Consider the following 23196-nt stretch of genomic DNA (forward strand, 5'->3'; position numbering starts at 1 on the left):
TTTTAGAGCAATCTAGCTAGTCGTTTGAATGAAAGCGTAACTACGTTTGTATGGAGAATCGAGCTTGCTGCAGACTTCATAGTTGAAGAACAATATTTTTATAATTGTTTTACTACTCCCGTACTTTTATTTGTCATTTAAAGGGTCGTGCACACACCTTTAAAACCCTACCTTATAGTTGTCAAGACAAGTCTTTAGTCTATGCCCCAAAAAAGAATGTGTGCATACACGCAGTATCTTTTTGGCGATTTTACAATACTTCGTGTAATGACCATTTAAAAAATATTGAATGAAACCTACCTTACCTACCTTATACCTTATTTTAAATGTCATCTCTGACAAATAAGTGAACCATAGACATGTTTTTTTTTAATTTCATTCATTCATTCATTCTTTTCCCGCCCGTACCCTCCATTTTTGCTACTTCTTGAATTAAAAATATTTGTTAAATTTACAATTTTATTTCAAAGTTTCGGCCTCAAATTGTTACTCACGCCACTCGCCTTTTTTGACCTCTCTTAAACAACGGTTGCATAAAATACTATTGTATATGAACTATTTTATTCATGAAATAAAACAAAACATAATTTCATAATTTTCATTTATTTTTAAACCTATTTCTCATAACCTAAAACTACTCAAATTCCTTACTGATCTCATCCATCGCTTCCAAAACATCGCATACGCTCCCAGCATATATTCTGATATCATCATCTTTTTTAATTTTCAAGCTAGCCGAATACAATTTTTTATACATATCGGTCATTTTTTCATAATCCTTGTTAGACTTGGACCTACAATATTGTATGATACTTTTAAGTATGTAGTGTAGTCTATTTTCAAATAGGGAAAGTAAGCTATGTTCGTTGTTGGTGGTTTTCTCGTCTTGGTCGTCTGATTTGGGTGTGTCCTTGAGGTCCTCAGGATCCCTGTGTTTGAGGAGTTGCATGATGGAGTGGCTCTGCCGCAGAAGCTCGATTGCCGTTTGGAGGGACTTTAATTTGAGGTTGGGTGATACTGAAATAGATAAAGAAATATATAGCTTCTATAGTTCGTTTTTTTAGCATTAGAAAGAACGTGAAAGAAGGTAAGCGATTTTGACATGTCTTTTAATTGAAAAACACTTTTTAAAAATCAATAACTATTACTTATGAAAGCAGAAGACTATAAAAGATCGTATTAGATTCATAATTGTTATATATTTACCGTAACTTATTTTTAAAATGTGTTTTTCAATTAAAAGACACATCAAGATTGTTTACCTTATTTCTAATGCTAAAAAAAAACGAAGTATAGTGCCAATTCCACTTAATTTATTTAGTATAAATAATAAAATAAAAATAAACATGAATTATTTTCTGAGTCTACCACAAAAAGAATGGCCAGAATATGTTTTTTTTATTTAAAATTGCAGTTTGATTCAATATATATCTAAGAAAACCTGTGTTTCTAAAAATAGGCATTTGATTTATGCTTGACGCTGCTTTTCAGTCCGTAATGTTACAAAATTTGCAGATGTAAGTAGTGCATAATTGTTTTCCATCGTATTATCTCGGAAATTTTGAAAAAAATACACAAAACAGTTCTTTACCTATAGATGACAGGAAAACCTATTAGAAATGTGCAGTCGAGCGTAAGTCGGACTTAATGTACGGAACCCTAGGAACGCGAGTCCGACTCGCACTTGGCCGGTTTTTGTACTGAGACTGACTTAAATAGCAAGACACGTTTGTACGTTTCCGTGAAAATACGATGGAGAACGACTAACTGTGAAACTGTGAAACACTAGCATGTGACGTCATAATCAAATAACCTACTCTTTATAGTTTTATACGGGTTTTAAAATAGAAATTGTGTCTAAATATAACTGCTGTCTACGTTTCTCTAGTAATCTTCTGGTGCTTTATTTCATGCATGGTGTAAAATAATTTTCTCAAAAATGGACGGCAAAGTCGACGTTGCCGGTTAAAAAATAGGTCGCGAAGTGCGTAGTTTATGGTCATTCAAAAAATTAAAAAGTTAAAAACATTGCAGTCTCGATTTCGGGACTGCAATGTCGCATACAAATTCCATTATTTAACGAGTTCCAAACTTTTTAAACCTTTAAATGGCCATATCAAATGAAGGCATAGGTCCCTTAAACAGCCAAACAGATGATCAGCACTTATTATTATAAAGCCTATAACAGACTATCGCACCGCACCGCGACCTTGGAGCGTCGCACCCATAAGTGAGAGCGAGAAACAGATATCTCTTTCTCGCTCTCACTTATGGGTGCGACGCTCCAAGGTCGCGGTGCGGTGCGATAGTCTGTTACAGGCTTAATGTTGGTACCGCGACTATTTAGGTGTCTCAAATAGGTTGGCGTATTTTCAGCAGAAAAATACATTTCTTTTTTTTTAAAGGCGGCAAGCAAATTTTTTTAATGGTTGTATTTTTTTTCTGTGAAAATTAGAACGTTGCTTCTGTAAGTTCTGTAAAATATTTCTATTTCTTGCACCATTTTTGAGAAAAGCACTATATATGACTCGGCTGGAAGGCTACTTGCTGGCTTCGGATTCAATTAAACGGACTCCCAAGGTCGTCCGTTTAAAACGAATCCTCAGCCAGCAAGTAGCTACTTCCGAACCTCGACAATAATGTACTATTATTTTAAATACAGTCAAATACCCTATTATAGTTACCTGCGGCGCTGCACTCGCATAAAGCAACATGTTCCAGCCGAGCCGTTAGAAACATGCTGGCGTCTTCTAAAGCCGCGAACATGTGTGTGCACGACATGTAGTTAGTTCGAGCCGAGTTGAGCAGCGCGCGCCGCTTCGGACCTTCTTCGGAGGTTATCCTGAACAAGAAATAAGAAAAACCGGCTAAGTGCGAGTCGGACTCGCGCACGGAGGGTTCCGCACCAACAACAAAAAATAGAGCAAAACAAGCAAAAAAACGGTCACCCATCCAAGTACTGACCCCGCCCGACGTTGCTTCCGTCTGTCACCAGGCTGTATCTCACGAACCATGATAGCTAGACAGTTGAAATTTTCACAGATGATGTACGAGGGGTATTCAAAATAGTCTCGGTATGAGAATGAAAACAAACAAGTACGAAAAGTTTGATATTTTTATTTTTCAATATACTCCCCCCCTATGTTCATACACTTAAAAGATCGATCAATTATTTTTTTTAATCCCTCGTAAAAATATTTTTTATCTTTCGTGTAAAAATGCTCCTCCACTGCCGCCTTCAATGCTTCATCGTCAGAAAATTTATTTCCACGCAGATCCTTTTTAAGATTGGGGAGCAAAAAGAAGTCGCTGGGGGCTAAGTCCGGACTATACGGTGGGTGAGTAACAGTTTTAAACCCACATTCAACAATAGCTGCCTTGGCAATATGAGCAGTATGGACGGGGGCGTTGTCATGCAGAAGCAGAATACCTTTGGTTAACTTTCCTCGCCTCTTTTCTTTAATTACATCCTTTAATTGACGTAGAATGTTAGCGTAGTACTGTCCTGTGATATTTACACCTTTTTCTTTATAATCGATTAGTAATACTCCTTCACAATCCCAAAATATCGTGGCCATGACCTTGCCAGCTGAAGGGATGACCTTGAACTTCTTGGGATGAGCTGAACCCTTAATGTGCCACTGCATGGACTCTTGTTTACTCTCTGGGTCATAATGATGAACCCAGGTTTCATCTCCAGTAACTATTCTTTGCAGCACCTCATCAGGATTTTCACCGCACAGGTCAATAAAATCGGAACGACAAGCTACACGCATGTCTTTTTGAAGCCGAGTCAGCATTCGCGGAACTCATCTTGCACTTACTTTTGACATATTAAGATGGTCATGTATAATATCATGTACGGTACCAATAGAGAGATTGGTTACTTGTGCTATAGATTTTACCTTCACTCGACCATCTTCCAATATAAGTTTTTCCACTTTATCAATATTTTCTTGTGAAGTAGCTACTACAGGCCGGCCAGGTCTAGGGTCATCTTCAATACTCTCCCTTCCGCGTTTAAACTCGCTTGACCACTTTTGAATGGTAGATAAAGAAGGAGCAGACTCACGGTAAACACAATCCATTTCCTCTTTTATGGTTTTTTGATTTTTACCCTGTTTTGTCAAGAATTTTATCACGCATCGATGTTCTAATTTAGTTAACATTGTCAATTCGCACATGATGTTCATGTTTGTTCAGCAATTGCAGAAAAACCAAAGACTATCTCGGTTCGAATTATACTTTTTTTTAATGTCAATGAATAAACCTTAGCGGCCAGTAACGAAAGAAATTTTAGAAGAGGTCGTAAGATATCAATACCGAGAATATTTTGAACGCCCCTCGTATTTCTGTTGCCGCTATAACAACAAATACTAAAAACAGAATAAAATAAAGATTTAAGTGGGGCTCCCATACAACAAACGTGATTTTTGACCGAAGTTAAGCAACGTCGGGCGGGGTCAGTACTTGGATGGGTGACCGTTTTTTTGCTTGTTTTGCTCTATTTTTTGTTGATGGTGAGGAACCCTCCGTGCGCGAGTCCGACTCGCACTTGGCCGGTTTTTTAATTTTACATTTTTGATAATTAAACGTTTTAGAAACAAGAAATAAGTAGAGAAAATAGCAAATGGTAATGGTAAAGCTTTTTAACAAATTATGGGCTGCAAAGAAATTTTAGAAAAAAACGTACCGGTCGATTATTTTATTTTGTGGAAGACACAATAGCGTTGTTTCTTATAGATAAAGAAAAACACAGACACAAAACAGAAACAAATAAGACCAAAATGGTTTTGTGCTCTCAATTGTTTTCACATCATCAAATGTGACGTTATCTATGAAAAGGGACTTTATTGTCGATGGCGCTTACGCCATTGTTAACGATGCTCCGATATGAATACAATGCCGCGCGACGCTGTGCGGCGTAAGCGCCATCGACAATAAGGTCCCTTTTCATAGATAATGCCCCAAATGGCTCTGCACAAGAAGGAGAATTGTATTTGTTGTTACAAAATTAGGAATGTCTTGTTCAAATTGCCTTATCATAGTTACGCGAATATATAAAAAATATCTGTAGGTATTATGGTTTAACGGGTGAATCAACTATTTTTTGTTATTATTCCGTCCAGTCAGCCAAGAGACAATAGTTTGTTAGAAGACATTGTCCACCACCTTCTTCTGACACGCGTCAATGGAAAGGGTTTATAAGTCACAATAAAGCGTGTTTGGTGAATTTAAATGCCTAAAAATCAGGTTTTAAAAAGTGACCCAGGAGAAGGTAGCCATGGCAACGGGTGACAAGAAAAAGTTGATATATTATAGCTGGTCAACCAAATCTTGTCAGTAAAAAAACGCGCGAAATTCAATTTTTCTATGGGACGATATCCCTTCGCGCCTACAGTTTACAAATTTGCCGCCTTTTTCTACTGTCAAGATCTAGTTGACCAAGTATAAGTACCTGTATTGCGAGTGATATAAAGAGCCCAAGCGATGATGTATCATGGCGGCTCGGAACTGGTAAAGTATAAGTACCTGTATTGCGAGTATAAGTACCTGTATTGCGAGTATAAGTACCTGTATTGCAAGTATAAGTACCTGTATTGGGAGTGATATAAAGAGCCCAAGCGATGATGTATCATGGCGGCTCGGAACTGGTAAAGTATAAGTACCTGTATTGCGAGTATAAGTACCTGTATTGCGAGTATAAGTACCTGTATTGCAAGTATAAGTACCTGTATTGCGAGTGATATAAAGAGCCCAAGCGATGATGTATCATGGCGGCTCGGAACTGGTAAAGTATAAGTACCTGTATTGCGAGTATAAGTACCTGTATTGCGAGTATAAGTACCTGTATTGCAAGTATAAGTACCTGTATTGCGAGTGATATAAAGAGCCCAAGCGATGATGTATCATGGCGGCTCGGAACTGGTAAAGGTACTGTCTCGGGCCTGGAGTCAGTTGGCAGTATTTGAGCGCGTGGTTGAACGCCTCTGCGACTTCTGACACCTCCTGGAAATAATAAATTTAACCTCGTAAGGCCCAACGTGCATTACAATGTACCCTCTCTTTCAACCAAATTCGAACCTTACAAAAACTACATAAAGTAGCATTTCTTTTCTTTCATTGTTTTCTAAAACAAACTAAAGTCACCCTAATCTACTATACAACAAGGTTCAAATTGAAAATAGGGAACCTTAATATGGTGGGCCTTAAGCCTCAATTCGACTACTGTTATTGGACTATAACATCTAAACTATCATATGACAAAGTTTCAATCGGGAGGTGATGACTAAATTTTTTTTACGCCTTTGAGTGGCTGCCGTTCTTAAACCACCAACGGAGCGGCAGCTGACGCCCACGAGGGTTCATCGCTAACCACTGTACTAGTATTCGCCCGAGATGCTATTGATCAGGGATGTTGCGAACATCCGCATCCGCAACCGCGGAACTTCCGCATTATTTTCAACATCCGCATCTGCATCCGCATCCGCATAAAATCGATGCGGAGCTTATGCGGATGCGGATGTCGAACAAGTCGGTACAGGAACGTCTTAGCGGCGGCATAAGTGCTAGGTAATTTCGTCATTACCTATAACTAAATCGTCTAGATCCAGAAAAGTCAGCCAAGTTACTGTTTATTAAATATAACGCACATTATATTCTTGCTCAAATACTAAACGTTTCGTTTTTTTTCATAAAAAAATACTAAAAATGTAATATTTGACATTTTCTAAGTACCTAATCTTGACATCCGCATCCGCATCCGCGGATATCAAAAAATCTGCATCCGCAACATCCCTGCTATTGATCATGGAAATCTGTTACTGCCCCGCGATCTATTACGGCTCTGGTATACAGGTGGCAGGAGACCTCCCATGGCACCAACTCTCACACTTCTGTACAGCCATCAGATATATCGGAGCGGCCAAGGTGTTCACAATATCTGAACACGCACTCTAACGCCCTGACAATAGAGGGTTGTTCAGATATTTGTGTACCACCTAGCTCGACTAACTTCTGAGCAGTGAGGTATAGTAGTATATATCCTTTATCAGACCAGTGGTATACTCACATTAAGCCTGCTCCCGGGACAGTCCTGCATGAGCACAGCTCTAGTATACAGGTGTCAGGACAGCTCCCATTGAACCAACTCTCTCACTCCAACTGACAGAGAGACAGCTATCAGACTAGTGGTATACTCACATTAGGCCTGCTCCCAGGACAGTCCTGCATGAGCACAGCTCTAGTATACAGATGGCAGGACAGCTCCCATTGAACCAACTCTCTCACTCCAACTGACAGAGAGACAGCTATCAGACTAGTGGTATACTCACATTAAGCCTGCTCCCGGGACAGTCCTGCATGAGCACAGCTCTAGTATACAGGTGTCAGGACAGCTCCCATTGAACCAACTCTCTCACTCCAACTGACAGAGAGACAGCTATCAGACTAGTGGTATACTCACATTAGGCCTGCTCCCAGGACAGTCCTGCATGAGCACAGCTCTAGTATACAGATGGCAGGACAGCTCCCATTGAACCAACTCTCTCACTCCAACTGACAGAGAGACAGCTATCAGACTAGTGGTATACTCACATTAAGCCTGCTCCCGGGACAGTCCTGCATGAGCACAGCTCTAGTATACAGATGGCAGGACAGCTCCCATTGAACCAACTCTCTCACTCCAACTGACAGAGAGACAGCTATCAGACTAGTGGTATACTCACATTAGGCCTGCTCCCAGGACAGTCCTGCATGAGCACAGCTCTAGTATACAGATGGCAGGACAGCTCCCATTGAACCAACTCTCTCACTCCAACTGACAGAGAGACAGCTATCAGACTAGTGGTATACTCACATTAGGCCTGCTCCCGGGACAGTCCTGCATGAGCACAGCTCTAGTATACAGATGGCAGGACAGCTCCCATTGAACCAACTCTCTCACTCCAACTGACAGAGAGACAGCTATCAGACTAGTGGTATACTCACATTAGGCCTGCTCCCAGGACAGTCCTGCATGAGCACAGCTCTAGTATACAGATGGCAGGACAGCTCCCATTGAACCAACTCTCTCACTCCAACTGACAGAGAGACAGCTATCAGACTAGTGGTATACTCACATTAGGCCTGCTCCCGGGACAGTCCTGCATGAGCACAGCTCTAGTATACAGATGGCAGGACAGCTCCCATTGAACCAACTCTCTCACTCCAACTGACAGAGAGACAGCTATCAGACTAGTGGTATACTCACATTAGGCCTGCTCCCAGGACAGTCCTGCATGAGCACAGCTCTAGTATACAGATGGCAGGACAGCTCCCATTGAACCAACTCTCTCACTCCAACTGACAGAGAGACAGCTATCAGACTAGTGGTATACTCACATTAAGCCTGCTCCCGGGACAGTCCTGCATGAGCACAGCTCTAGTATACAGATGGCAGGACAGCTCCCATTGAACCAACTCTCTCACTCCAACTGACAGAGAGACAGCTATCAGACTAGTGGTATACTCACATTAAGCCTGCTCCCGGGACAGTCCTGCATGAGCACAGCTCTAGTATACAGATGGCAGGACAGCTCCCATTGCACCAACTCTCTCACTCCAACTGACAGACAGACAGATATCAGACTAGTGGTATACTCACATTAAGCCTGCTCCCGGGACAGTCCTGCATGAGCACAGCTCTAGTATACAGATGGCAGGACACCTCCCATTGAACCAACTCTCTCACTCCAACTGACAGAGAGACAGCTATCAGACTAGTGGTATACTCACATTAAGCCTGCTCCCGGGACAGTCCTGCATGAGCACAGCTCTAGTATACAGATGGCAGGACAGCTCCCGTTGCACCAACTCTCTCACTCCAACTGACAGACAGACAGATATCAGACTAGTGGTATACTCACATTAAGCCTGCTCCCGGGACAGTCCTGCATGAGCACAGCTCTAGTATACAGATGGCAGGACAGCTCCCATTGAACCAACTCTCTCACTCCAACTGACAGAGAGACAGCTATCAGACTAGTGGTATACTCACATTAAGCCTGCTCCCGGGACAGTCCTGCATGAGCACAGCTCTAGTATACAGATGGCAGGACAGCTCCCATTGAACCAACTCTCTCACTCCAACTGACAGAGAGACAGCTATCAGACTAGTGGTATACTCACATTAGGCCTGCTCCCGGGACAGTCCTGCATGAGCACAGCTCTAGTATACAGATGGCAGGACAGCTCCCATTGAACCAACTCTCTCACTCCAACTGACAGAGAGACAGCTATCAGACTAGTGGTATACTCACATTAGGCCTGCTCCCAGGACAGTCCTGCATGAGCACAGCTCTAGTATACAGATGGCAGGACAGCTCCCATTGAACCAACTCCCTCACTCCGCCGGTATCGCCTCGCCCGACTAACTTCAGAGCAGTGAGGTATAGTTCTTCGGCGGTGTTGTATAGTTTACGCTTCTTTTCACTGCGAAAGAAATATAAACATAGTTTGTCAAAGGACTGTCTCATTTCAAACATAGAGAGAATCATACTATCTTTGTCTTACACTAGTACTAGCACCCAAAAGAAAAGGATGAGCAGAGTTTTCCTGGTTCTTACTGTCTGACAAATTGGTTTGACCAACTATAGTTACAATCATTAAAAAATTGTGCCTAAGATGAAAGTCCTTACAGTATATATTATATTACGATTTGAGACAGGACATTTATTTTACGATACATATTATTTAAATATCCCATTTACAATCGAAAGTTAAATAAATGACAATGTTAGTTTTTCGTAATCCTCTGTAAAATCATTCACTTGTTTATAGATGACGGACGCCTAAGCATTCTAGTGAGCGTTTCGATAATTTGCCTGTCTGTCTGTCTACCTAAGTGGGATATAGAAGTAATAATCCAAAGGCTAGGTGCGACGTCGAGCGAAGCGAGAAGCGTGTTAGGTTAACCTCGACGAAAAAATAAAAAATGTTTTTTTTTATACTACATTGGTGGCAAACAAGCATGCGGGCCGTCTGATGGTAAGCAGTCACCGTAGCCTATTGATAAAAAAATCGTAGGAAACAATTCAATACTCACTCATAACTGCCCTGATCGCAATGTGCCTTGAACCTTAAGTATCGTCCCTTATTACAATACAACAGTGCCAAGTTTGGTACATCATTAACTTCCTCAAAGATGGCGGACGCCTCGTCCAGACATTCTAGCGATCCGACAGTCTGTCTGTCAGTAAGTTACCTATTCACGCTTAAACCACTGAACCGACTTAGATAAAATTTGAGATAGTTCGAGTTCCGGAGAAAGATATATGATAGTTTTGATCACTGAAATCATCCCTTTAGGGGGGTGAAAAGGTGGGATTTATTTCATAGTAAATCCTACCTTGGGATTTCAATCCTATTGGGATATGGAAGTACTAAAAGGTGCGACTACGAGCGAAGCGAGCGACCACGACCACCACCAATAAGATAGTTTTTATATCACGGAAATATTATGGAAATACTATTTTAAGTAAATAAATAGATGCGACAACGAGCGAAGCGAGGAACATAACCGTGACTTAACAGTGATACATAAGAAACAAGATACTTACTCAAAACTGCCCTGATCGCAATGTGCCTTGAACCTCAAGTATCGTCCCTTGTTACAATACAACAGTGCCAAGTTTGGTACATCATTAACTTCCTCAAAGATGGCCGACGCTCCGTCCAGACATTCTAGCGATCCGACAGTCTGTCTGTCTGTATGTTACCTATTCACGCTTAAACCACTAAACCGACTGAGATAAAATTTGGTAAGGAGATAGTTCAAGTTCCGGAGAAAGACAAGACATATGATAGTTTTGATCACACAAAGCATTCCTGAAGAGGGTGAAAAGGTGGCATTTATTTGATAGTAAATCCTACCTTGGGATTTCAATACTTTAATTGGGATATGAAAGTACTAAAAGGTGCGACTACGAGCGAAGCGAGCGACCACGACCACCACCAATAAGATAGTTTTTATATCACGGAAATATTATGGAAATACTATTTTAAGTAAATAAATAGATGCGACAACGAGCGAAGCGAGGAGCATAACCGTGACCCAACAGTGATACATAATATACAGAATACTTACTCAAAACTGCCCTGATCGCAATGTGCCTTGAATCTCAAGTATCGTCCCTTGTTACAATACAACAGTGCCAAGTTCGGTACATCATTAACTTCCTCAAAGATGGCCGACACTCCGTCCAGACATTCTAGCGATCCGACGGTCTGTCTGTCTGTATGTTACCTATTCACGCTTAAACCAGTAAACCGACTGAGATAAAATTTGGTAAGGAGATATTTCAAGTTCCGGAGAAAGACATATGATAGTTTTGATCACAGAAATCATCCCTTTAGGGGGGTGAAAAGGTGGGATTTATTTCATAGTAAATCCTACCTTGGGATTTCAATACTTTAATTGGGATATGGAAGTACTAAAAGGTGCGACTACGAGCGAAGCGAGCGACCACGACCAATCAGTAAACCAATAGGATAGTTTTTATATCATATGGAAATACTATTTTAAGTAAATAAATAGATGCGACAACGAGCGAAGCGAGGAGCATAACCGTGACCCAACAGTGATACATAATATACAGAATACTTACTCAAAACTGCCCTGATCGCAATGTGCCTTAAATCTCAAGTATCGTCCCTTGTTACAATACAACAGTGCCAAGTTCGGTACATCATTGACTTCCTCAAAGATGGCGGACGCCTCGTCCAGACATTCTAGCGAGCGTTTCGATAAAGTGTTGAATTGTTTGAGTAGGAGCTGAGCTTTTGGATCCTGGGGGTCCTCTTCATTATATTTGGCGTAGATTTCTGGAAATAAATTTGAGATAATTACGTGTAACTAAATTATAGTTTGTCAAACTGTCTCATTTCAAACATAGACAGAGAGATTCATACTATCTTTGTCTTACACTAGTACTAGCACCCAAATGAAAAGGATGAGTATAGTTTTTTTTTTGTTCTTATTTACTGACAATTTGGTTTGACCAAATATATGTCACAGAATTCCTAAATTAAGACTGAGACACTACCAACATTATAGATACTTTTTTATGTTTGTTATAATTTGGTCTAAAGACCAAGGTTATCTGACTTTTCACTGATATGACTAAGTTTTAGAGCAAACTTAGGGGAATACTGGCCGAGCATGATTTAAACGGACGAGCAACGCGAGGTCGTTTAGCAACACGAGGCTGGCAATACCAAAATGCGAGATAATTAATAAAAGACTAACGTTGAGCGTCGTTCATGTATCGAACGGCTAGCTCGTTGGTGACAGACGCTAGTCGCCGTTGTAATTCTGCCCGTTTGTCGCTTGTCGCGGCTAAAGCGAGACGATAGTAAGAACAACACGCCAACATCGAAGACAGCTCGCTGTTTGGCAGAGATATGTCTGAAAAAGGAAAATAATTCTGTACCATTTATATATTTTACTACATACCCTCGTGCCGCCCAATGTACATTAGGATGTACACTCAGTTTCGATGGAACGTCAACCGTAATTTAAAACAAAGTAGGTAGCGTTTCATTTGTCTCGTAAAATTATCGAACAAATGAAATTCAACCTAATTGAAAATACAACAAGATTCTAATTTCCTTGGCTATAATTTTGTAAAGGTTATCTGGAAGACATCTGTATTTAAACATTGTTTTCTTTTAATGAGGTATGCAATTTTGTACTTTTTCACAGTGACAATAGTATGTGGTCTCAAGCTACTTTCATATTAATTGTCACTGTGACAAGGTACAGAATGGGTCGGAAATTAAATTATTGTAACTTCATCAACTTACCCAAATCAAATTCGTTCGTCAAAACCCCTTCCACCTCCTCCACTAGATCATTCTCAATTTCCAGCTTAATCTTACTGTCAATATCATGATCCGTCTCAAACTGCTTTTTATAATGTTCCAGTCTATGCCAATTCTTACTTAACTGGAAGAAATTATCGCCAACCCTGCCTATAAGGCAACTAGAATCGACCACCTTACTTTTTATAATCATATTCGATAATAACTTTTGACATTTGCTGGCTAAATCTATGTATTTTAAGGAAAAACCGTATTGCTCATGTGCGTAGCTGTATTCAGCCAAAGTAGCATATGCGAGGCAGATTTTCTCGTATAGCAATGTTTTTAAATGTAACTTCCAAGCGAAGTTGTCATCTCTATTAGTTTCACTATACGATTGTAGTTTTTTCTGTTCTTTTCTTACTAAGATTGCATTTTTATCTATATTACTGTTTGCTTCTATTAAATAGTCGCTTTTTGTGTTTTTCTTTTCACGTTTTCTTCGGCGACTTCGTGAGTTGTGTTCTTTGTCGGTCTTGTTTATTTGTTTGATCGGTTCGTAGTTCATTGATATCGGTTCGTAGGGTTTCGCCATTTTTGGATGTTGCTCTTCTATTAGGATTTGCTCTTTCAATCTTTCTCTTTCTTCCTCCTAAGGGCAGTCGTAATGTTAATTTAATTTTTTAACAAGCAGAAACGTCTGTGAACGATGCTATTAAGCTTAGAATACATTTAAAAGTGGAAAATTTACTGTCTTGGGTGAGACTTGAACTCCAGAGGCCGTGGGTTCAAGTCTCACCCAAGACAATAATTTTTCCACTTTTAAATTTATTCTAAGATATTAATAATGTTTTAATAATGAGAAACGAGAATAGAATAACTAATTACAGTTTTGAATTATTCACGGTTATTTTCACTGGAATGATATCGAACCGCTATCTTCAGTTACCCGTGAACAAGATGCATGTAACTGCGTCGAAATATCGGGAGCTCGAAAACAACACAAAAGATTAATCACGGTTCATATCCCGGTCGATATAAGTCTAGAATAACTAATTATACACCAGCAATGAGTACGAAAATTACATCATCAGAATTTTGCTTGATAAAAAATACTCTAAACCAAGCTTAGACCTATACTTATTGTTCTTACAAGGATTATTAAAACCCACGCTATTATATGAATGGAATTCTGAAAACGTGCAAATCTACTACGCGACTTTCGCAAAAATGCAAGCTGTCATCTTGTATTCCAAAGTCCTTTGAAAACCTAGAAATCGACTACCATGACAAGTTTCACTAGACTTATATAGACCGGGATATGAACCGTGATTACCTTTAGTATTGTTTTCTAGCTCCCGATATTTTATACAATACTAAAGGTAATCACGGTTCATATCCCGGTGTATATAAGTCTAGTGAAACTAACCTGGAATCATTCAAAACTGTCATGACAAGTTTGATCATAAATCTTACCTGACACTTGTCTATGGTAACATTGTGCAGAGCTAGCAGCCCTTTGAGGGCGTGTCTCAGCGCGTGCCCACAGCGGTCGGGAGGCTCCACGCCTAAACCTTTGGCTTCGCCACCTTTATGCTTATTATCCTACAAGAAAACAATACAACATTGTGACTTCGCATCACAGAAGGTTACCCAGAAGGTGAGCCACAATTAAACATCATTAATTATTATCAGGGACCTTTTCGGTTCACTTTACCTCAGTAGATAATAGGTTATAATAAATAAATAAATATTATAGGACATTTTTACACAAATTGACTAAGCCCCACGGTAAGCTCAAGAAAGCTTGTGTTGTGGGTACTCAGACAACGATATATATAATATACAAATACTTAAATACATAGAAAACAACCATGACTCACTCAGGAACAAATATCTGTGCTCATCACACAAATAAATGCCCTTACCGGGATTCGAACCCAGGACCGCGCTTTCACAGGCAGGGTTACTACCCACTAGGCCAGACCGGTTGTCAAGTGGTTATACAATACAATACAATACAAATCCTCTTTATTGCACAACCTCAAAATAAATGTACATGGAAACACAAATAATACATGAAGACAGAGGTAAACAACAGGCGGTCTTATCGCTAAAGAGTGATCTCTTCCAGACAACCTTTAGGTAGTGGAGAAATGAAAAATGATATGATGCCAATGGGTTATGCCAGTACATAAGAGCTAATATTGTAACAGCTCAACAAAATCATTTGTAGTAGAGAGTTTTGCGAAAAGACATGCATTTTTAACATGACTTTGTGTGAAATAGGTTTTAATGGGACATTTAGCGAAATTATTAAGTGACTCATTATGAGCCCTAAAATGTGACGTTATCTATGAAAAGGGACCTTATTGTCGATGGCGCTTACGCCACAATTAACGATGCTACGATATAAATACGCGGCCACGCGACGCCGTGCGGCGTAAGCGCCATCGACAATAAGGTCCCTTTTCATAGATAATGCCCCAAACAAGTAATTATAAAGGTAGTCAACTCACCTCCTCTTTTTTCATTTTATCCCCAATATCTCTCAGCGCCAAACCTCTCATTTGAAGCGCCAATGATTTTTCTTCCTTTTCCCCATCACCATCCCCACACTCACTTTTACCATCACTGACTTTACCATCACTGACTTTACCATCACTGACTTTACCATCACTGACTTTACCATCACTGACTTTACCATCACTGACTTTACCATCACTGACTTTAACATCACTGACTTTTTCATCACTTTCATTTTTATCACCACTGTCACCGTTGCCGCCACTGTTGTCTTCGATGTCGTCGTTGAATGTTTCCGTCTCATCTTTTACGCTATCTGTGTCTCGCTCTGACGTGACTTCTGTTGGTTCGAAATCGGGGTCTTCGCTTTCTGAGTCTGAGCTTTCATCTAAAATAAATAGGTATAAAAATAAAATAAAGAAAAGCACGCACTTTTCTTAGACTTTACGAATAATAACTCTTTGTTCTGAAAACACATTACAATTGATTCATAAGGTATGAAAGTAATTTCGTATACAAATTAAATTTAAATTCAGAATTTTTGTATTTTAAGAAAAAAATATTAGATTGACCAATTTTAATTACATTGATATAACGTTAATTTTTACAAAAAAAAAATGCAAAAAAAAATTAATTCATTACATTTTCTACCTTAATACAAATAGTGGAACTAGGGGCCCGATTCGGATTTTGAACTAGATATCTATTAGACTTCACCAAGATATGTCAGTGTCAAACAAGTGTCAAAAGTGACCTTTTTGTTTGAAGTAACGTCACTTTTGACACTTGTTTCACACTGACATAAATATCTTGGTGATGTCTAATAGATATCTAATATTTGACGTATCTTAAAGTTCGAATATGGCTGTGTTGCAGTAAAAAACTAACCTTTAAAATCCGGACAAGCCGGATTGGTCGTGGCCGGCACATACAAGTCTGCCAACATATAATGCGAAGACGCCACTATTTGCGGATACATTTCCACCTTCAACAAGTTAATCGCCTGTTCCAACAACTGCCTAACATGCCTCGACCTGTTCGTCAGTCTCATATTCCTCGCCACCCTGTATAACAACATGGCTACCGGGGTTGTGAACGGATTGTCCAAACTGTCCGGACATAGGGAAGTTAAATCATACAGTTTAACAACATCATCATGTGGACCTTTAAACAACCAATAAGTATGTCCGGCTTTAGTTGCATTATATTTCAGAAACGAAAGTATATTCTGAGCGACATTTCTAACGACTTTCGGTGAGAATTTAGAGTTTTCCATATTAGGTAAATCCTCCGTTTTCATTGGCTCATATTTCTGTACTATACCGTCTAGGTGGTAACACATTAGGACTTCAGGTACGTTACACATTAGGTTATCAAGCCAGTAGTCTATTCCAGTTAGGACATTGATAGGTTCCCTAGCGTCCCTGAGTCGGAGCGAGACGCAAGGTCTGTCCTTGTCTCCGAAGATGGGAAGGTCGCTTCCGATGAGCATTTGGATGTCCTCGAAGGTCCAGAGGACATTCCTGTTGTAGAGATGCTCGTTGGGGGGGTCAGATCTTTCCGAATCGGGTAAGTAGGACCCTTGAAGAAAGGAAAATATGAATGTTTTTTTGGATTTTTTCAGCTGTTAAGTTTAGCTTAAGCTGTTAGAGGCTGTCAATTCAATAGTCAAAGAGTTACAAATTTATGTTTAAATAAATAAATAATAAATAAATATTGGGGGACACCTTAATACACAGATCAACCTAGCCCCAAACTAAGCAAAGCTTGTACTATGGGTGCTAGGCGACGATATACATTCTTATATATAATTAAATACATACTTATATAGATAAATACATACTTATATACATAAATACATACTTATATAGATAGAAAACATCCATGACTCTGGAACAAAATTATTAGTGTCCATCACACAAATAAAAGCCCTTACCGGAATTCGAATCCAGGACCATCGGCTTAGCAGGCAGGGTCACTACCCACTGGGCCAGACCGGTCGTTTCTAAACATGTTCTTTAAACAGTCTTAAAGAAATGCTTCTCTTTAATTAGGTACCGGTAAAAAATATAATAAGTGCAAGAGGCAGGGTTCGAAATTGTCCAGATAATTATAGTCTTTGATAAATATCGCGATAATTATCAGTTAATTATCTGATAAATATCGGATAATTATCCCAGGTACGGATGGTGCTATATTTATTTTCTTTGGATTCTTTGATAGTAAAAAAATAATGATTGGAGCATTTTTTTGTATTTTAGATTATTATCAAATCGATAATTATCTGGTATCAAAATCACGATAATTATGAAGATCATTGATAATTATGCGTTCGAACCCTGGCCATGAGGCCCGAATCTTCGAAAGGGCATTGAATATTGACAGCACCTTTTTTTAAATAATAACTCATAATTATGTTTAGTTTAACTCACCAGGAGTAGGCCCCGGCGTAGGCCCCTTGGCCTCAGGCACACACACACTGTGTGACAGGAACTTGTGTGTGAGCTGCAACGCGTTGTGTGTTAGCGTAGGCGTCAAGCTCATCCGCTCCTAAAAGTACAATAATAATGTAAGGCCATCTTCACATTGGATGCTGATAAACACCCGCAAGCGTGTGCGAACGGGACATCGCTATATACGTGCATTGCGCTATCTCGCTCGCACATGAATTCATATAAAGAAAAAGGACTCGCTGACGTTCGGCCGTCTAAATCATCTCAAATCCCATTGGAGCAATGTGCAGCATCAGAAGTTGCTATAGTTCGTTTTTAGGGTTCCGTACCCAAAGGGTAAAAACGGGACCCTATTACTAAGACTCCGCTGTCCGTCCGTCCGTCCGTCCGTCTGTCACCAGGCTGTATCTCACGAACCGTGATAGCTAGACAGTTGAAATTTTCACAGATGATGTATTTCTGTTGCCGCTATAACAACAAATACTAAAAACAGAATAAAATAAAGATTTAAGTGGGGCTCCCATACAACAAACGTGATTTTTGACCGAAGTTAAGCAACGTCGGGCGGGGTCAGTACTTGGATGGGTGACCGTTTTTTTGCTTGTTTTACTCTATTTTTTGTTGATGGTGCGGAACCCTCCGTGCGCGAGTCCGACTCGTACTTGGCCGGTTTTTTAGCATTAGAAAGAAGGTAAGCGATCTTGACATGTCTTTTAATTGGAAACCGCTTTTTAAAAATCAGCAACTATTACTTATGAAAGCAGAAGAATATAAATGATCGTATTAGATTCATAATTGTTACATATTTGCCATTATTTATTTTTAAAACGTGTTTTTCAATAAAAAGACACGTCAATATTGTTTACCTTATTTCTAATGCTAAAATAAACGAACTATAACGGGCGAAGTGTTCAAAATTACCTTTACGCGCTCTTATTCTCTTAACAGTAAAGTCGCGTCAAGATCATTTTGAACACCTCGCCAGCAACCATTGCTGCTGACTGTATTTATTTGTTTTTAACTTAAAAATAAATTAAACTTAACTATTACGACTTTTCTAATCGTTTAAGTACAATATCTAGTATACAGGGTGATTTAGGAGACGTGAGCAGGATCAAGCCTACGCATACAGTAAGTTATAAACAACTGTTTCGTACCAGTACCTATTTGTGAGACTAACTTTAATTTATTTTATACTGTTTAAAAAAAAAGTTTTAATTTATTTACGACATTTATGGTCACCCTCTTTGTTTTATCCATAACAAGTGCCAAATTGAATGTCATCGGAGTCTGGTTACTTTTGAAAAATCGTATCTCACTCAAGTGTGACGTTTTATTTTCTTCATATTCAAAGTGCTGTCATAACGGTCAAAAAGGTTTTATCTTTGTTAATTGAATATTGTAGGGTATCCATGATTGTAGATAATTAAATTTGTCCTGATCAAAAAGTATATAACAACAAAAAAAACGTGATTGTTTTACTTAAATATTGTGGTGAACGATTCTTTTACATTTACTGATTGTGTAGTTTTAGTCCTGCTCACGTCTCATGAATCACCCTGTATTTTCCTATTTTTCACTCACCTTTTCGGACATGGTCTTCAAGATGTTCTCATAGAAGAAGTCCTTCAGCCAGCCCCACTCCGATTTCATCAAGTAGTCGTACACGTCGAAGTCGTCCAGAAGGAGCGTGTTCTCCACGCGGTGCACCATCATGCTCACCTACATATCGATACTTATCTTGGAGGATATAATCAAACGGAGACGCCATGTCTGTAATTTTCTGTACAAAACAGTCTGCCGATTTTTGCGGGGGAGGGGAACGTCAAATGTATGCGTAACGTAAAAATAGCCATGTCAGATAAACGTCAGTCCATACATTGTGTATGACCGTTGGCCGCCTATTTTCGACAGAGGGGAAAGCCTGTTAATGGCTACTCCGTTTAGTTGTATCCTCCAAGATACTTATCGAGGAATGTTATTATACCATAGACGAATTTTTAGAAGATGACATGACATAAAACATTATTATTATTTTCAATCAATCAATTTATTAATATATATAATTTTTTTTCTTGTATAAAATTAATTGACATCAAGTAGGTAATTCTCTAGTGTTTAATTTTAGTTAAACCTAGTACAATTGCATGATAATAACTTTAAATAATTTATTATACTATTATAATTAAGTAGTGTAATTGTGAATTGTATTTAGTTATTAAGTTTAGTTATATATATCCTATATTGTACGCCCTAGCAGGGTGTCATGTACCTACGAAGACTATTTAAATGTAAGACCTATTGTACTGATGAGCATGAGAACAATGGATTAAATGAATATGAATATAATACAACCAAAGAGAATAGGCTAGATGACCAATATTCATTTATGGTAAACCCTTCTTGAGCTTACTTTTGGACTTACAATTAGTCAATCTGTGTAAGAATGTCCTATAATATTGAATTATTATTTTGTTTTCTTTGATCAAACTTACGGTCCCGTTAGGCTGGTAGGGCAACTTCAACAGTTTCTTGATACACTCCGCACCCGAGATCACGTCCACAGCGCCGACACAGTCGGGAAACATGTGCGCCATGCGGAAACTGCCAAATGAGACTTTGTTATTATGAGCGTATGGCATAAAATTGAATGTCTCGAGAATAGTGGAAAACGCCATCCGAAAACTGCTAATAGATTCTGTTCGGAAAGAAAAGAGTCGTGAAATGTATTGGTCCGCATACATTCCACGACTCTTCTCTTTCCGCACAGACTCTAGAACTTGCTAACTATATAAACAAACCGCCATATTGAAACTATTGTCTATTGTCAAAAAATATGAATTTACTAGTACCATAGAATGACACTTTAGATTTCACATTTTCTTTTTTTTTATGTTATTAAAACTGAAGCCACGTCACAATTTCGGGTTTGGTGCAATCAAACCATTATTTCAGTTCAGGGATATTTCACAATCAGATTTTTGTGGGCTACAAATGGGACACTGGATAGGACAGTGACCTATAGTTCGTTTTTTTTAGCATCAGAAAGAACTTGAAAGAAGGCAAATGATCGTATTAGATTCATAATTGTTACATATTTGTCGTGACTTATTTTTAAAATGTGTTTTTCAATAAAAAGACACATCAAGATTGTTTACCTTATTTCTAATGCTAAAAAAAAACGAACTATAATAAGGCGCTGGTCCTCACTGCATTTCAGTTTAGCACCTAAGATAGTTATTTTCAGTTATATAGTATATTTAATATTAATCTTTTGGACGCCAATGACCGATATATCCGCACCGTAGGTTCAACGCCAAAGATCGATTGATCGGTCACAGACCACAGAGCAACATAGACCTACGTGCATATGCATAAAGTTCAATTTCAGTTTTGACACTTAGGTGACGTGGCGTCAGCGTGACAGCTTTTGTGTTTGACACGGCGTCGAAAAGGTTAACCTTATGAAATAAAAAATAATTGTTTAAATATGAACTTTAATAGCTGTCAATAGAGTTGAATATCATATCCGCCATTAATGGGTGTGAAGTTTTACTAATAAAATATGTACAACACTGGTCTACTAAACAATATTTGTTTTACAAGAGGGCAAAGTTGTTGTTTAACTGCTCGTGCAACCCCCCAATTGCAATTGATACCCGAGCAAGCGAAAGATTACAAAATAGAACTATGAGCATAGCGAGTGGTTCGAAAACTGGAATCTTGAGCATTGCGAGGGTTTCAAAGCACGAGGGTTAAACAACATTTGCCCCCGAGTGAAACACAAAATTTTTCACCACACCAACCCGAAGCAAATATTAAATGTTGATATTTTATCAAACAAAATCAAACCAAATCAAATCCAAATGAATGTTATTAAACATTGATCATCCAAAATCATCATTTAAAAGTCAATTCTACCAGCAAACATAAGAAAACAACTCAAAATTTCAATATTTTGGCTCAAATGTAAATAAAATACAACTTTGCTATTAGTTTTTGAAGTGCAAAGTAAGCCTTTCCGAGCTGGTGTGGTGAAAATGTTTTTTTTTAATAAAAATATAAATAAAATAAACTGATGTTTTGGGGAATTGACACTCACCTAGACAGGGGAGTAGTCCCCGTCAATATCTGCTTCAGCCCATAGGAGTCTATAGCGGCCCCCCAGTTAGAGGGTGGCAGGTTCAAGTCCGTGTTGCACTGCAGTCGAGCGTAGCTCACTGGGCTCGGGAAAGCTGTGTATTTGACGACGGCTGTGGATTTGATGCCCGGTGAAGGGCTGCGGTCCTGTAATAACATAAATTTAAAGTAATGCTATTACCCCTTGAGTCCCACAGATGCGATATCGGATCAGCAATGACAGACAAAATTCAATTATAAAATCTCTATAAAACCTCAAGGTTGTTTTTTCGCTGGCAAATTTAGGTCTTAGGGCTCAAGAGATTAATATTAAGAAAACTACGATATACGAGCCATAAGAGCATTTAAATAGACACTAAGAATCTCAAATTGTGCCTCACATGAACTGTGAAGTTGTTTGGGCTGCACATTTAACAGACAGACAAACATACAAACATATTCTGGTTTGGACGTTGTGAAGTAAATTTTTCAACAATACAAAAGCATTCATGGAATGTTCTAGATTGATTTTTAAAACAAATGTTGGTAGATCCTTAGGCCATAGTTTAAGCGCAAGCTTAAAAGAATACTGAGACTTGATCGCTTTTTCCGAATGAATAATAGACACTAGCTGTACAAAATAATTTATTAAGGCATTTGACTAGTATTTACCTTTGTGCGTTTCTGTTCATATTCATTTTCCTCTTCCATTTTCAGCTAATAGAATAACCGATACACAAATAGAATATTACACGATCTATTCCACTTTAGTTAAAGAAGAACAAATGATATTTAGTGGAATTTATGTGGGTTTTAAAGAATTTCACGCAAAATGTTTTTCTCGTTTAACGATGCTGCTTGTCAAATATCTCATCCTCTCTCGCTTTTCACTCGAAGCTTCAGTTTATCTCATATGCAAAGTATTGATTAGAAAAGGATAGCATGATAAGTTATACACTGAAAATGATGGAAACCCATGGTAACGCGTGGTAAGGCCTGTGATACTTGACAGCTGATATTTGTTTACAAAGTATGCTAATCATATATAGGGAAAAATAAACTTTAGGAACGTAAATGTTTATGTTAATACTTCGAAAACTTGTATCTTTATTTCATTTCAAATATTAATAGAAGAAGCAAATAAGCGAGTAAAAAATAACAGAAATAATATAATATAATTTATAGTACAGGCATCACAATACCTATACCTACTTTAAGAATTAAAAAAAAAACTAATATGTTAAGTTTTAGGAGACCG

The 23196-nt window shown here is 38.7% G+C and overlaps 1 protein-coding gene across 1 annotated transcript; it reads right to left on the reverse strand.

The window, feature by feature from the left end:
* Positions 1-612: 612 nt before the first annotated feature.
* Positions 613-22825, reverse strand: LOC134657604 (erythroid differentiation-related factor 1). The gene is made up of 15 exons (XM_063513170.1): positions 22611-22825; positions 21922-22106; positions 20315-20423; positions 19404-19541; positions 17799-17916; positions 16255-16947; positions 15360-15754; positions 14317-14445; positions 12844-13492; positions 12287-12445; positions 11646-11862; positions 9300-9471; positions 5870-6009; positions 2685-2842; positions 613-1017 (listed from the first exon to the last, which is right to left on the reverse strand). The coding sequence occupies exons 1-15, from the start codon at positions 22647-22649 to the stop codon at positions 635-637; spliced, it is 3684 nt and encodes a 1227-aa protein (XP_063369240.1). The 5' UTR covers positions 22650-22825; the 3' UTR covers positions 613-634.
* Between the last annotated feature and the right edge of the window lie 371 nt (positions 22826-23196).

The sequence above is a fragment of the Cydia amplana genome, chromosome 20 (assembly GCF_948474715.1).
Source record: "Cydia amplana chromosome 20, ilCydAmpl1.1, whole genome shotgun sequence".
NCBI lineage: Eukaryota > Metazoa > Arthropoda > Insecta > Lepidoptera > Tortricidae > Cydia > Cydia amplana.